The sequence below is a fragment of the Neovison vison genome, chromosome 6 (genome assembly GCF_020171115.1).
Source record: "Neovison vison isolate M4711 chromosome 6, ASM_NN_V1, whole genome shotgun sequence".
Taxonomy (NCBI): domain Eukaryota; kingdom Metazoa; phylum Chordata; class Mammalia; order Carnivora; family Mustelidae; genus Neogale; species Neogale vison.
Genome location: NC_058096.1, coordinates 116,803,208 through 116,818,728, shown reverse-complemented (window position 1 = coordinate 116,818,728; position 15,521 = coordinate 116,803,208). Strand labels below are relative to the sequence as shown.

General features: G+C 33.6%; 1 protein-coding gene across 4 annotated transcripts in view; it reads left to right on the top strand.

Moving 5' to 3' along the window:
• Positions 1-14,264, top strand: part of ACAP2 (ArfGAP with coiled-coil, ankyrin repeat and PH domains 2) — a 159,343-nt gene extending 145,079 nt beyond the window's left edge. For all 4 annotated transcript variants that reach the window (XM_044252040.1, XM_044252043.1, XM_044252041.1 and 1 more), the window contains 3 exons: positions 1,538-1,648; positions 4,104-4,165; positions 9,771-14,264. In XM_044252040.1, the coding sequence (XP_044107975.1) occupies positions 1,538-1,648; positions 4,104-4,165; positions 9,771-9,871 (274 nt within the window). In that variant the 3' untranslated portion in view covers positions 9,872-14,264. The remainder of the gene's footprint in view (positions 1-1,537; positions 1,649-4,103; positions 4,166-9,770) is intronic.
• The last annotated feature ends 1,257 nt before the right edge of the window (positions 14,265-15,521 follow it).

Below are 15,521 nucleotides of genomic sequence, written 5' to 3'. Positions count from 1 at the left end.
AATAAAATATCTCAGGGGGCACCTGGGTGGCTCAGGCAGTTGAGCATCTGCGTTGAGCTTGGGTCATGATCTCGGGGTCCTGGGATCAAGTCCCACATCAGGCTCCCTGCTCAGTGGGAAATCTGCTTCTTCTCCCTCTCCCTGTGTGATCTCTCTCGCTCTCACTCTGTCTCTAATAAATAAAAATAAACAAATTTAAAAAATAAAATATCTCAGATATCCTATTCTTAGTACCCAAAAATCAAGATGCTGTTCTTTTTTTACTTTATTTAAAACATCTATTTTTTAAAGCATTTTCTATTTTTATCATAATTTAGCCAGCAGAGACTTGAGTTCAGTAACTTCATCGTAAAAACTTTTGTAAACTTAAAAATGTTCATATTTATTTTTGTATTTTTTAAAAAGATTTTATTTATCTATTTGTCAGGGAGAGAGAGAGAGTACACATAAGCAGGCAGAGTGGCAGGCAGAGGCAACGAGAGATGCAGGCTCCCCACTGAGCAAGGAGCCCGATGTGGGACTCGATCCCAGGACCCTGGGATCATGATCTGAGCTGAAGGCAGATGCTTAACCAACTGAGCCACCCAGGTGTCCCTATTTTTTTTTTTAAGATTATTTATTTATTTAAAAGATTATTATTATTTATTTGGCAGACAAAGATCACAAGTAGGCAGAGAGGCAGGCAGAGAGAGAGGAAGGGAAGCAGGCTCCCTGCTGAATGGAGAGCCCGATGCAGGCAGGGCTCGATCCCTTGATCCTGGGATCATGATCTGAGTCGAAGGCAGAGGCCACCCAGGTGCCCCTGTATTTCTTTTTTTTTTTTTGTATTTCTTTTTTTTAAGATTTTATTTATTCATTAGAGAGAGAGAGACAATGAGAGAGAGAATACAAGCAGGGGGAGTGGGAGAGGGAGAGGCAGGCTTCTCCACTGAGCAGGGAGCCCAATGCGGGACTTGATCCCAGGACCTTGGGATCATGACCTGAGCCGAAGGCAGACGTAACGACTGAGCCACCCGAGCGCCCCGTATTTTTGTATTTTTTTCTTAAACAGCCACTCTTCCCATTTTACTTAATAGACTCATTTACTCATCCTATCATTTTTTTTTTCATTTTTGTTACTTTCTTCAAGTTAGGAATATTTGTGGAGTCCAGTGGGAGGATTACCTTCCACTCTTTGCTGTTGAATTATCATTGGTATGATGTTAACATTGCCTTGACTGATTTGGCCGTGAATGATTTCTGTTTTAAGTTTATGGATATATGTGTACATCTTTTTCTGATATTATTTGAGGGTAGGGACCATAATTTATACATCCCATCGTGCTACAAGTTAAATGTAAAAACATCTAGAGATTTGTAAAATGCTGATGAGGGTAAATTTATATTATTAGAACCAGTGTTCAATTAATAGGTGTAGAATGAGTCAAGAATTTCCTAATGAAAATGTTATTTCTTTAGTGTTTTTTATTTTTTTAAGGTGAATACTATTTTTTTTTTCTTATTGGCAATGTCTCAAAAATGCTCTTTCCTTAAACAGGCAGGTATGTTTATTTCTAAAACGAGGTGCCAATCAGCATGCCACCGATGAAGAAGGGAAAGACCCTTTGACTATCGCTGTGGAAGCAGCCAATGCTGACATAGTGACTTTGTAAGTGTTTTCTTTCTCCTTGATTATTTCTCATACAGTGTGTTACTTGTACAGGGTTTTAGCATAGTTTCATGCATAGGTGTGAACTATAAACTTGATTATTTACTTTGTGCCATAAACTTCTCTAGACATATTAAACATATTAAGCACTTTACACACATGAACTTATTTGGTTCTCACAACGACCCTATGAGGAAGATACTATTGTTAATTAGCCTCATTTTATAAGGAAGCCATGCCACAGATAATTTAAGAAACTGATGACGGGTGCAGTGGGGATTTGGAATTAAGAATTTTGGCTCCAAAATCCATGTTCTTAGCCACTTCTTTTATACTGCCTGACCAGTAAGAACACAAAACCAGTGGCTTCTCTAAAATGGATCTTTAATTCTCACTACAGTACTAGGGTGGGGGTTGGATTGGTAGTAATAGGAAGTTACTCTACTCAGGAATCTACATTTATTCTACCTCAAAAGTTCAAGGATTGTTAAGTATGGGGGACAGCTGTGTTGATGTCAGTCACTTTTACAGCTGCATTGCCTTTGGGCAGTGATACTTAGGATCTGTTTGTGCTTTTTTTTAAAGGAACTATTCACACAAATATTATATTTTAAGGTAAAAATACTTGTTTTTAATGTTTGAATATGATTGAATATGATCTGTTAAAGAGTTTTGAGATCTTAATTTGATTTGCATCTTAGATCAAAGTTGTTTGTTTACACTGAACCTAGAAATGTGGTTGTTACCTGCACTTTATTATTAATGTAGGAAATATGTTGTATGAAGTTACTTACTCATTCTGTTCTGGGTTGATTGAATTGTTGATCCTGTTATATGGGTAGAGGTAGTTTCATTCACATTACTGAATCTCAGTCACTTATAAAGAGAGACTCTCCCAACTGCCTTAACTGAGCTGCCACTGAGAATTCTTTTTTTTTTTTAAATATATTTATTTATTTGATAGCAGGAGGGATTACAATTAGGAAGAGAGGCAGACAGAGAGAGGGGGAAAGCAGGCTCCCCGCTGGGCAGGGAGCCCAATATGGGCCTCGATCCCAGGACCCCGAGATCATGACCCGAGCTGAAGGCAGAGGCTTAACCCACTGAGCCACCCAGGTGCCCACCACTGAGAATTCTTGAGTTATCATATATCGCTCCTCCTGGCCCCTGCCAAATTAAGACACACAGTAAAACAGTAAAACATACTTTCTCTGCACTCAGTGTTCTTTCCTCACTGGAGAGGTTATTGTAATTTTGGAGGCTGTTGCAGGAAAATTTAGAACTTTTAAAACATTTAAAACATTTTAGATTCACCATTAGATAAAGGTAAGTTATTAAATAAAGAAAAGATAGAGATAGTATAAAGAAATTCTTTTAATAATAGCCCCTTTTGGGGCCCCTAGGTGATGCAGTTGGTTAAGCACCTGACCCTTGTTTTTGGCTCAGGTCATGATCTCACGGTCATGAGATCAAGCCCCACATTGGTCTCCAAGCTCAGTGGGGAGTCTGATAAAGTTTTTCTCTCTGCCTCCCCCTCCCCACACTTGCTCTCTTTCTTCAATAAATAAATAAATCTTAAAAAATAAGAATAGTCCCTTTTCAAAAATATCTGTTCCCAAGTTGTCTAAATTTTCTCATTTTACTTTGTGTGAGGACTTCAGTTTCACTTAATTTTTGAAAATAAGAGTCCTCTCTGAAAAGTCCAAATATCAAAGAGGACTTGCAGCGCTATTAACTCACACAATGGTTATGAAGCGATGGAAGAGAATGGAATGGTAGTATTCTGAAGAGAGGGAAAGCTCATGGCAGATGCCGCAGATGCCAGAGAGTGCATGTCAGTAGATGGTGATAGAGTTCTCATGGGGCAGTGAGTATTTGGTGGTCCAAAGCACAGGCAAATAGTATAAATAGTACAAAGGGGGAGAGGTACACCAAAGGAAACATTTGCCTCTCTCAAAATGTTGCTTGAACTTAGTAAGAAAATGGGAGGAAATTCGTGTCTTCTTAATCCAATGCCGTATGTCTTCCTGCTGGCAGGATGAATAACCCAAAAAAGAATGTATAACCAAATAGAAACCTTGGGAAAATCTTGGCAACCTGTGGTCATTTAATACATCAAAATGTATTTCCACTATTTAGACATAACACATGCTATTTGTATGTCTTGAACTACCTCAGCTCAGGATGAACCAGAATGAACGTATATGGTATAATACAACATTCCATACCATAGAAACAACACTTCCAGCAGTTGGCAGTGTAAGTGTGGCAGGTTGCTGTGGAAGCCAGGGAGTCTCCGGAGTCTGGAGGAAGTAAGCTATTGGCCGTGCTGCAAGGATCCTGCTTAAACAGAGCTGAAATGTACTAGTTAGGAAGGTTTTATTGTCAGGGCTTATTAGTTTATGAATATCTATATTACGTAACTTCATCTAAAAATCCTTTCCTTTAATTTTAGGTTACGTTTAGCAAGAATGAATGAAGAGATGCGGGAATCAGAAGGACTTTATGGACAGCCAGGTCAATATTCTACTAATAACCATACTGAAATGCAGTATAAGAAATGCATTCAGGAATTTATTAGTTTACAGTTGGAAGATTCATAGTTCTTTAGCAAACTGACTTAATACCCTAGAGTATTTTGTATAACCTACTTGTAAATTGTGAGTTGTTATGTATTATACCTACTGAATTCTTGGGAGTGGCTAACTCCTGAGCCTTTAAAACTCCGTAACTATTCCTACTACAGTACACATTTACTTGCTGTGTTCAACTTTGGCTGCTGACTTCTTTACTGCTGTACAGATGTCTTCCATATACATTCCAGTGACGCGAATGGAATGATAACCTATCTTTGTACCCTTACAGCAGCACAATAGTCATTTTCATTTTGGAATTCTCTTTAGCTGTCAAATGAATATAACAGAGTTGTTTTCTTTTTGTTATTCAGGGAATTTCTATAAATTGTGTTCAGGGAAAAAACCAAATCACCATGTGTTTGGCATATAAAAAGGCAGTATGGCAAATACCTAGAAAAAGTTTACTGAATGAGGAGTTCCGTAATCTGATCTAAAAATAAGTTGTAGGTTTAAAAATAAAATTTAGGAGTGGTTTAATAAGTCCATAAAGAGAATGGAGTTAGTTTAAAAAGTATAAAGAAAAGGTTTCACTTTATTGTAGCTTTGCCCCAGCAATCATACAGTATCTTTTGGATAAATCTAAGTATTTAGAACAGTATTTCACGAACCTGATGGCAAAGTAGCTTGTTAGAGAAACCTCAACTCAGGATCAACTCACGTCTCATTTTGAGTAATTTTCACCTTTGCATCAAGAAGTCAGGAAAAGGAAGAATGTTGATAATCAGATTCCTTTTTTTGATGAACACATCCTAATTAGACATTTTTCACAAAGAAAAGATTAATAATTGGATCTCCATTCTCATGAATTTGAGTATATGAATTACTAATTTCTTTGTTTGAAATTCATATACGTATTAGTAAAAAATTCCAGGAATTCATGACCAAAATAATTGAGAATGTTAGTTTCAATAAGTACATTTGATTTTTAAAAAATGAATATTAATATATTATTTTTAAAGGGGCTTAGTAATATTATCTATTCTTACTGTTTAAATATGTTTTGAAATTTCAGTATTTTATGCTAGCTTTAGCCATTAACTTTTACTTTAACTGGATTAATATATAATTAATATAAATATGGGGCCATTCTTTTCTCAGAGGACTATATCTACTACTTACTGTTGGTCTAGTTTAAGAGGGAAAAAGTAAGAACTTTGAGACTAGAGGCACTTCAGCTAGTAGCTTCTAATCTAGGGTGTCCCATTTTAATCCTATGGATCAAACAATACTTCTGACTCATGGTATACCAAGATGTAAGAGTGCTGATTAAGGGTGAAGTGTCAGTGTTAATTCTGAATTTCACCCATTTGTTTTAAACTTGAATGTTAGATTTTAAATAAGTTATAATTTTGTAACAGAATATACTTAAGTGAGAGTATTACTAGGCCATTTTTGAGGCCTTTGTGTTTAAGCACTTTAAAAATAAAAATTATTCAAAGACTATGACCTGATATTTGTGAGGTTAAGAGTGAACTTCAGGATTTTAAGTTAAATAATTCTTATTCCTGAAATTTTAAACTTAAATGTTTGGTTAGCTGTTCTTTCCTTAAGCTATTTGCTAATGAAGTTACACCCAACTGATTAGTCATAAGGTCAGTGGTCGATTTTCCTTTGGAGTTGGGAAGCTTGAAAGGACAGGGCCTCCATATTCTTGTGACTTCTAGTTCCACTCAGATTGCTTCTGCTGCCACCATTTAGGAGTGCTCAAATGTCTCTCTCACTGTCATTTTATGTATAAGTTTATGAGTAAACACTTTACTTTCCTCAGTATAAAAATGAATTTTTTCAATTTTTTTAAATGAAAATTTGAACAAAAAAGACTCACTTAAAAATTTTTTTTTTTCCTGTCACTCTCAAATTTTGATTTAGAGCTTAAAAATAGATCAGAATTCTGGAGATGGTGTATCAGCAGAATAAAATGAGAGAATAATCTTGATAATAGATTTTTAATGCATTTATGGGGTCTCATGTAAAGCAGAATTTTATATACTTATACAGATGTTGTGGTGAAATGGCACAGCAGTTGCTCTCTGGCTACTTTTCTTTTTCTTCATGAGTCTTTGGAGAGCAGAAATGTTTGCTCAGGCAGTAGGTCTTTCTTTCCCTCTACTTGTCACTGCTCTTTTTCTCTCATTAATTTTGGTTGATTGTTTTATCTAGATCCTTTTTTTTGTTCCCTAGCAATACCTTAGAATTGTGGGTAATTTTAAAATGCAGGTATTTTCAATCTTTGATAATGAAGAGCCCTATCACTTATAAGTCTCAGATATAATCTTTGGAAATCATGGACTTATTTCTGAGAAACCCCACTTCTGAACCTTTTATCTACAACCCTGAAACTCCCTGTTTTTTTGCAAGGTGCTATAGTAGCACACATTTCCTGAAGGGAGGATGTATCCCTCTTTATCAGTTCCTACAACTCTAAAGAGGACTGGGTGAGTGAGTGAAATACCACGCCCTGCTCTCCGTTGTTGGAAACCACTTTGGTGGTTCCCACAGTGTCTGGCTCTGTGACTCCTCTTGATTGTTGGCAGAGTTTCTCAGCCAGCTGAAAGTTCTTGCTTTACAGAACCACTACTGGTTATGTGACTAGGTTGCTGGCAATGGTTGATCACTGATCAATTTTCAAAGGAAGCTGTAACCAACCCAGAAAGGGTGGGATCATATATTTGATCACCCGAAGGTGGGGTGTCATGTACTGCCATCTCTTTGAGGGGAGTGCATTTTAAGAGCAAAATTAACAAAACCTTGGATCATCATAATTGCTATTGCAATGGATATTCTGAATACCAAAAATCAAAAACTATTTTAAACTATCACTGGACATATAGCAGTGCACATTTTAAAAACCCAGAACTGTCTGGGCATATAGAAAAGTTAACTATTGGAAGAGAAATACAATGTGATTAAGTAATTTAAAGGATATAACGTAGCGTTACAAATACTGGGTGATTAGTTGCTTACCATTTATAATAAACTGTTAAATGTACTTCTGTGAACTTTCCAGGGCAGCATATTCTGGGTTATTGTTTATGTATTGTAGTGTAGACAAGTTATATTTGCCTTGGGAAAAATTCTTAATGATTAAAATTATACTTAAATTTTAAAGAATCACATTGAAGTTCAATTTATGTTAATGATATTAAATATCTTAGTCACTATTGTTATTGTAATGTTTGCTTTTTGATAATACATTTTGAGACCTAAGAAAGGTATTTTATTGATAGTCCATTAATTAATGTTTTAGAAACTGAACGTTAACAGGAAGTTTTGTGTGTGTGTAAAGGTGAGACTTCCTTTTGTATTGTATTAACTCTTAAAATGTATTCGTGAAACCAATGATTAGTGTAGCACCAACACTTTCCTTCAAGGAAGCATTTAATTCAGTGAATAAAAGATCTTATAATTTGTTTTGCATGGTACAATGGTTCTACTAAAACGTACTTGTATAATAGGTACTAGGTGATTTAAGAACAAAAGCTGGAAAACCACAAAAAGAAAAAAAAACCCTACAGTTTGTTATACAGAATATGCATTGCTAATAGTAGAAGCCATATATTGCCATTGTACTGTTGTAATACTTAAGAATGCTCATCTGGTGCTATCTGTAAACTATTTGGCATTAGCGTCTGCTAGATTTCTTCCTATTTCTTCTTGAATGTATAATGTGTGCCTTTTAAGTTACTTCTGGTGTTGAATGGTAAAATCAGTGTATTATTTTTGTATTATATCTGCACTTTACACTTCCTTGGAAAGTAAAATTCCAGACTCTCAAGTTTAAATAGTATTTTAAAAATATTTCTAATGTTTACAATAAATATTTTAAATATTTTAATTCAACATCTAAGATAAGAATTTTTAAATATTTTGTATGGTTTGTTAATTGATTTTTAATGTTGGTCTCTTCTCAGTTTATTTTATATCTTTTAGAATGGCTAAAAATGGGAATAGATTTGTAGTTTGTCATTTAATGTGAGAGTTTAACTTCTAAGAAATCATGGGTGTAATTGGATTGTCCTAACAGATCTAGTATATCAAATTTTATTTTTATTGTTTTAATAACATAATATGAGTTAGATGCTACTCTTAGCCAACCTATTAAGATTTTCTTCTTACTATATTTTTTCTTTTTAAAGTAGACTGATTCAGGTCATGAGAACATTTCCAGGACTAAATGGAAACTATATAGAGATTTTAATAACTTGCTTTTTACATAGACTAAATACTTAATGTGACTACATATTAAAAGTATTAAAAATTTTTTATTGAAAATTTTGGGTTATGCTGTTAGACCTTTTTACTAGATCTTTATTCCCCCCCCCAACTTTTTTCCGATTCTCTAGCTTTTGGTATGACACCTTTTGCCTCAAAAATCTCACTTATTAAAAGCTGACAAAACTTACTGCACTATTAACAGCTGTAGCAATGAGTTTGTACTAAGATGGATGCAAGATATCATAGGGGAAATAATTATAAAACCCTGTTGCAGCAGTAATCATTTAAAGCAGTATTTGATGGCTTAAATTTTGAAAACAGAACTATGCTGTGTAAAGCTAATGTTTGACGGGAAGTATTCATGATGAAAGATTCATCTTTAAAATAAAATTTTACTTTATACATATGCTTTATCTGAGGAATTAATCTTTACGTATTCATATATTTAGTTTCTTATGAGGGCAAGAAAAACAGTATTCAGTCTGATATAGAATCAGTATCTATAATCTTCTCTACAAGCATATTTGTATGTATATACATATGTGTAATACTCTAATTTAACAGACATCTTTTGTATCTGTTCCTGTTTTGTCATAGCACTCTTGCTCATATGACTTACAGTAAACAAAAAACTTGACTAAATGTGAAACTGACTTTATATAGTAATTTTCTAGGCTTTATTATTTTATAAGCTCAGTAAGCAGTGGATTAGGTGCATTAATTTTAGTTCAGCATTCATGTTTGAGTAAAGAATTCCTTTTTCACATGCTATTTAAATTAAAATGCCTTTTAACTAAAAGATAATATTAAAATAGACTTTTTTCTCACCTGATTATCAGTTTGTCTTATTAATAACTTGCATCCATCAGAAGCATTAGTATTTGTTATTGGTCTTTTCTTTTGGCCTCGATCAAGGAAAATATTTATTTAAAGAATGCCTTGTTTACTATACCTCATTTAGAATGACTTTAATTTCTGTGTAAATAAATGTATTTCTTTACATTGCTTTAAAATACTTGCATCTTTGCTCTTTTCTAACTCTGAGCTTTCCTCTGTGGCTGCATCTGAGGTGCTTTTTTCAGGTATAGCTTTTTTTTCTTTCACTATATGCTTTTTCAGCATTTATATATGTTAGTCTTTTTTCTTCCAAAAATGTTCATCTGAGCAAAATTTGAATGTGACTAATTATAATTGCTAGCCATAAAAATGAATGTTTATTAATACTTTCATTATATACATTTTAAAAGTGTCTTTATTTTACTTTCATGCAGGTGATGAAACCTACCAGGATATTTTTCGTGATTTTTCCCAAATGGCATCCAATAATCCAGAGAAACTAAATCGTTTCCAGCAAGATTCACAGAAATTCTGAGTTTTTTAAAGGGGAAAATATTAAATTGAATCATCCCCTAATGTGTACATCTGAAATCTTACAAGTTTTTACTGCTTTAACTCTACTTAATTTTAGTAGGTATTGAGTGGTTTGGAAAAAAGGTACCCCATTCATTGATATTTTTTATAAATTAAAACGTAGGTCTCTAGTAGTTGGGAGAGGAACCTACTTTAGGACCTCTTTTATTAAAAAAAAAAAAGAAGTCTGTTTAAAGGGCTATTTTTTATAGACAAAATCTAGACTTAGGCCATCTTTAGGTTACAAGATGCTAATAGTTTGGATGAAATCTCTGTTTTTGCCAATGGGTAGCATTGATTTTTTTTTCTATGCATCATGCCAAGGACCATTCAGTCAAGCATGTCTGCATCAAAATAAGAGCCAACTGTCCTGCCTGCCTGAAGAATATGTCTTTTCTTTAGCTTCCCTAATGAAGTTTGGTGGTTCAAAAATACTTTTTTTGTTGTTTTGTTTTGTTCTCTGGTATCCTGTTATACACACAATATGTAATGTAATTCTCAGAGCTAGAGAATATGTTTCCTCCATTTGCTCATAAATATAGTGATATTCCTTAGATGTCTGGTTATTGTTTAAGTTAACATACGTGTAATGGCTGTACAAGTAGACGTAACTCAGTCTTTCAGATCTATCCAATTTTATGAAGCATAAAGAAGCCCTTAACAATTTTTTTAAAAAAATAACCAAAAGAACCTTACTTACAGAAGTTGTAGTCCTTCATTGTTGGGTTGGTTTCCTAAAACCTTGACAAATTTATTGATGTAATAAAACTATGTTTCAGAGGTTACTTGAATGTTGAAAATTATACTTTTATCAGATTGTAACTTTCAACTGATTAAGTTATAATGTAGAGCATTTTTGTATTCAAAATTTCTCCTTTTCAAGATAACTTTGCTATTGCACTGAGTGAAAGAAAAATTTCTGGAAAAGAAAAATCTCAAGGTTTTCTCAGTTTATACTAAAATATGTAATGATAAATTGCTTTTTAATTTTTTCAACATCTATCCTTTGTATACAGTATACAGTATTTTAAATTATACCATCTATGTATCTTTAGTAGTTGGTTACATGAAACACCCTTGAATTCCAGAACATGGATCTACTAATTTACACGTAAATGCTATAAATTTGTCTGATTTCGTCTTTGATTGACATATCTTGTCAGGAGTACAAAATAATTAAGTAATTTGCCTTATAGTTTCTAATATTGTCAAGAATTAAGTTTAATCTTCTTTTACATGATGTCGTATTATTGATACTCGGTTTCTAAATAAGAGTTTTTAAAATTTGCGCTACCAAATAAGTAGAAAAATTATATTTAATTTGGTAGATAAAATAAATTTTAAACATAAAATTTCCTAACATCCCTCCCTCCAGTAACTAGAGTTTTTTAAGTTGATTGCATGTCAAACCAGGATTTAACTAAACAGGAATTAGACTGAAGTAAATTCTTGTCACAGAAAAGTTTCCATATTTGGCCAAATTGTATGCCTACAATGCTTATTTAGTAATAATCACCATATATTAGATAAGGATAAAATATATTTGTGTTATTTCTAAAAAAATGTTAACTTCCCTGGCCTGTATTTTAATTATGACAGTAACAAAAACATTAAATCTTCCTGTTTCTCACCTCAGAGTCACAGATCATTTGGCTTTGCACAGATCTGGTCTGTAACATTTTTATTAGAGTGTACTTTGAAGTTGTCCAAAAAGTTCAAGGATAAGTTATGTTAGAAATATGTTAAAAATGAACAGAAAGAAAAAGAGAAGCTCACTTTTCCTTTGTAGTACCTATTCTGGTTAATCACAGGGCTTCACTTCTAAATCTCCTAAGCTTTATCTGAGGAAGCCTGAACAGTTTTGCTTTGGGATCCAGCCATTGGTGCTCCAGATCATCTCTGGGGCCTCTGGTCGTGAAGGCAGTTCCTTATGACACTCTTACCAATGTGGCTGGAGTCGTGAGTTTTATTAATGTTAGTATAATAAAAGTTTCATTAAACTTAGTTTCTACTTAAATTTAATGGTTAGAGATGTATTTGAAGATGATCATGGTTCTGAATATCTTCAGAGAAACTAAATCTTTATCAGTATAGAGAGCCTGACAATACAAAAATACATTCCAGTGGCTTGATTTCTTGAATATGCCATGACCCAATTTGGATGAAATTTGGCAGAAACGATGCAGTAAATATAGCAAGGCTCTTAAGTAAATTAATAGTTATAAGTAGTTACAAAGTAGATTGGCTCTTACCAAGGTGATTTAGCTGCGTCAACTAATAGCTTTTATATAGTATGTAACAAATCTGAGTTTTATGCTGTGAATTTTTCTCAATGCATTATGAGAAAGTACAGTGTGAACAATGTTAACCATACTTTTGGGATTCATAAGTCAATGTGATAGCTCTTTGTTTTCTTTCCTTAACTGATCTGCTTATATTAATTTCTGGTTCCTTGTCAGTGCTCTATTAGCTTATTGTTCTAGCACATTAACTTAAAAGCTAGATTAACATCAAAATAAAATAGCAGTACTATGAAGAGCTCATAAAATGCAGTCTCACACCAGAACTAGACTAAAGGTAATTGAGTAGTTATTTGTAGTTTATGTTTAAGATTTCTAAGGTTTTTAAAATTTACCTTTGGTACAATTCTTAGAAATTCAGAAATTTCTAGGGATTCAGTAAATTTCCAGGGATTCAGAACCTAATTTTTATTGGTATTCTTTACTGGTAGATTTTAGTGAGCTTTGATGTTTACTTTCCAAAACATATAATTTAATTTGGAATATGTACTTAGGTTCTTCATGAGTGCATGTTGAAAAAAAATTATATCTTCACAGTCTGGACAACTTAAGTTTGTGATGTGTTAGGCAGTATTTTAAAAAATATAATTTTACACATGTGAGGTATGGTGACAATAAACCAAATTGTATTTAAGACTAAACTTAGTACTCATTTTGAATAAGAAGACATTCCCATAGCACTCGCATATTGTCATATTAACTTTCCTGTTTGATAGCACTTTTGATCATGGACAGGAGCAGGAAAAATGATATATTTTTATAGAATTATTATGTCCAGAATGACTTCCACCTGCATGTTATATGGAAAGAGCACTGACTAGTAGTTACTACCCTTTTTGGATTCAGAGCTTCTCACAAATAAAAGGAGTGGATAAAACATGGTGAAACTATAACACCATCCTTTTGTGTGCTGTTCTGCTCACAGTGTATGTTGACATTGCTTTATCTCACCTGATTCTGACAGTAGGATTTCTGCGATATTATTCTAAGAATGCCAACATTTCTTTTCTTTGATCCTGGGATTTTCCTCTTGGTTTACAGAGGGGAGTCATTGATTTGCTGGTTGGTGGCGTAACTGGCCCCAGAACCCCTGTCTGACTGACTACTAGTCGGAGGCACTTTACTTGTATCGGGAGATGTTTTGAAATCATTGTAAAGCAGCAAAATCTGATAATGACTGCCAGCTTTCCTTGTGTTTTCATAGCAAAGACTCCAAATACTCAGGAGAACCTGGTTATAAAATTACCTTGAAGGAATAGATACGGATTTGAAGACATTGAATGGTAGGAAACATTACATTTTTGTAAAAGCAAACATTAATGAAAGCAAAACATGGTAAGGTGATTTTAATTTACCATATACTTATCAAATTCTTGATGTTTCCAAATGAAAGGTAACTAAAAGGGCCTTGGATTCAGTTTGGCTAAATAATTACATCCATAAACATGGTTTCGTAGATATCCTTTCCCAATTACATAGATTTACCCACTTAAAATAATGAAATAATAAGGGGAGGGAAATAAGGTTTGATTAATCTTTTCTCTGCATTGGTCTTTTCACTGTATTATGTTTTAGATTTTCTTATTTTTCCTCAACAACCTCCTGCAGAGGGTGTTCATTTTAAACAGGGAAAGCTTGCTACATTATGAAGATTGCTGGCACCGTTTATTTTACACAAAGGCTAAAGGTTAACTTTTGGAAATGATGAGCTACTTTTCTATATGTGTTTATCTGTGCTTTGTGGTATTTCTGGATCATTCCAGTCATAAAGATTTATTACATGTAATATTTCTTGCTACCTGTGAAAAGGCATATTTTATAGAATGTATAACCAACACTCCATTTACTTTTTATTAGTATGTAGAGGTTTTGTATCTAATTCATGAATGTAGTTTTACTGTAGTTTGTCATTGTAAATGGAGCAAAGTACATATCTTTATAGTTACTCTAAAATGTACATTATGTAAGAATTGTAAATATTATACTTGATTAAATACTTTGTATGCGGAAAAATTATGATAATAAGTCAATAAAAATCTCACCTCTGGCATAGTTCTTTTATGCTCAGACTTCCACTTTATTGTGAACTATAACTGCGGACATATGTGTTAAGAGCTGTCATGTTTAGGGTACCTGGGTGGCTCAGTCAATTAAGTGTCTGTCTTCAGCTCAGGTCATGATCCCAGGGTCCACCAGGGAGCCTACTTCTCCCTGTGCCTCTGCCTCTCTCTCTCTGTCTCTCATGAATAAATAAATAAAATCTTAAACATGTCTGTTCTTTTTTTTTTAAAGTCTTATATTCCTTTCAACTCTGTCATATTGATCCAGTTGATCCTATCTGCTGACTGCTTCAATCAGGAAATTCATTTTTCATCTTTTAAATATTTTCTTCCTGATCACAGAGCTGTATGCATTTATTAGCTAAAAATGGCAAAGGCCTTTTTTCCTTTTTTCAGGGATGGGGGCTAGCTCTAATTATTTTCCACTATGATTGACATCTGTTGAAGTTCCCCATCTAGGCAACACATTCACACTCAATCCTTTTAATAAACAAAGACATGTTTTTATATGAATTGAGATAGAAGAAATGGAGGTTTGAAAAAACAGACCTGGAAGTGAATCACCAGTTTTTGCCTTTTAAGTTAATTAAAAGCAGATACATAAAACTTTTCTGCGTGACTTGCTTATTCCATTTCATTTCATTTTCAGAATGGTTCTGTAAAGAGAACCCATACCAATAGTGAGTAAATGTTCTAACTGAAAAAAAAAAAAACCTACTTTTTTCTATTGCAAAACAATGCTTTTTCATGAAGAAAAATGTTTAACAATAAGTAAAAAAGATAATCATCCATAATTCCATCATCTTCCTATGCTCCCGGTATGGTCTCTACTAGCCACATGTGGCTATTGAAATTAACTGAAATTAGACAAAATTAAGAGTTGAATTCTTCTCTCACACTGCTGCATTTTTAGAACTCAGCCACATGTGCCTAGTGACTACTGTTTTGAACAGGACAGGTTGTAGAACATGTCCATCATTGTAGGAAATTCTGTTGATTAGCATTGAGGGGGAAACTTAATTTCTTGGTATATATCTTTCTAGAACTTTGGGTATGTGTATTTTTGTTAATATACAGTGGGACCATACTGTTACCTGCGTCTTTCACTTAATAAATGGGGAACAGATCTTTAAGTGACTAAGTGTCTGGGGAGGATTTTCAGTAGTCTTTATTGTGGAAAATTTCAAGCATAAACAAAGTAGAATAATTTCAATAGCTAGTAGCTCATGGCTAACATTGTTTTATCAATACT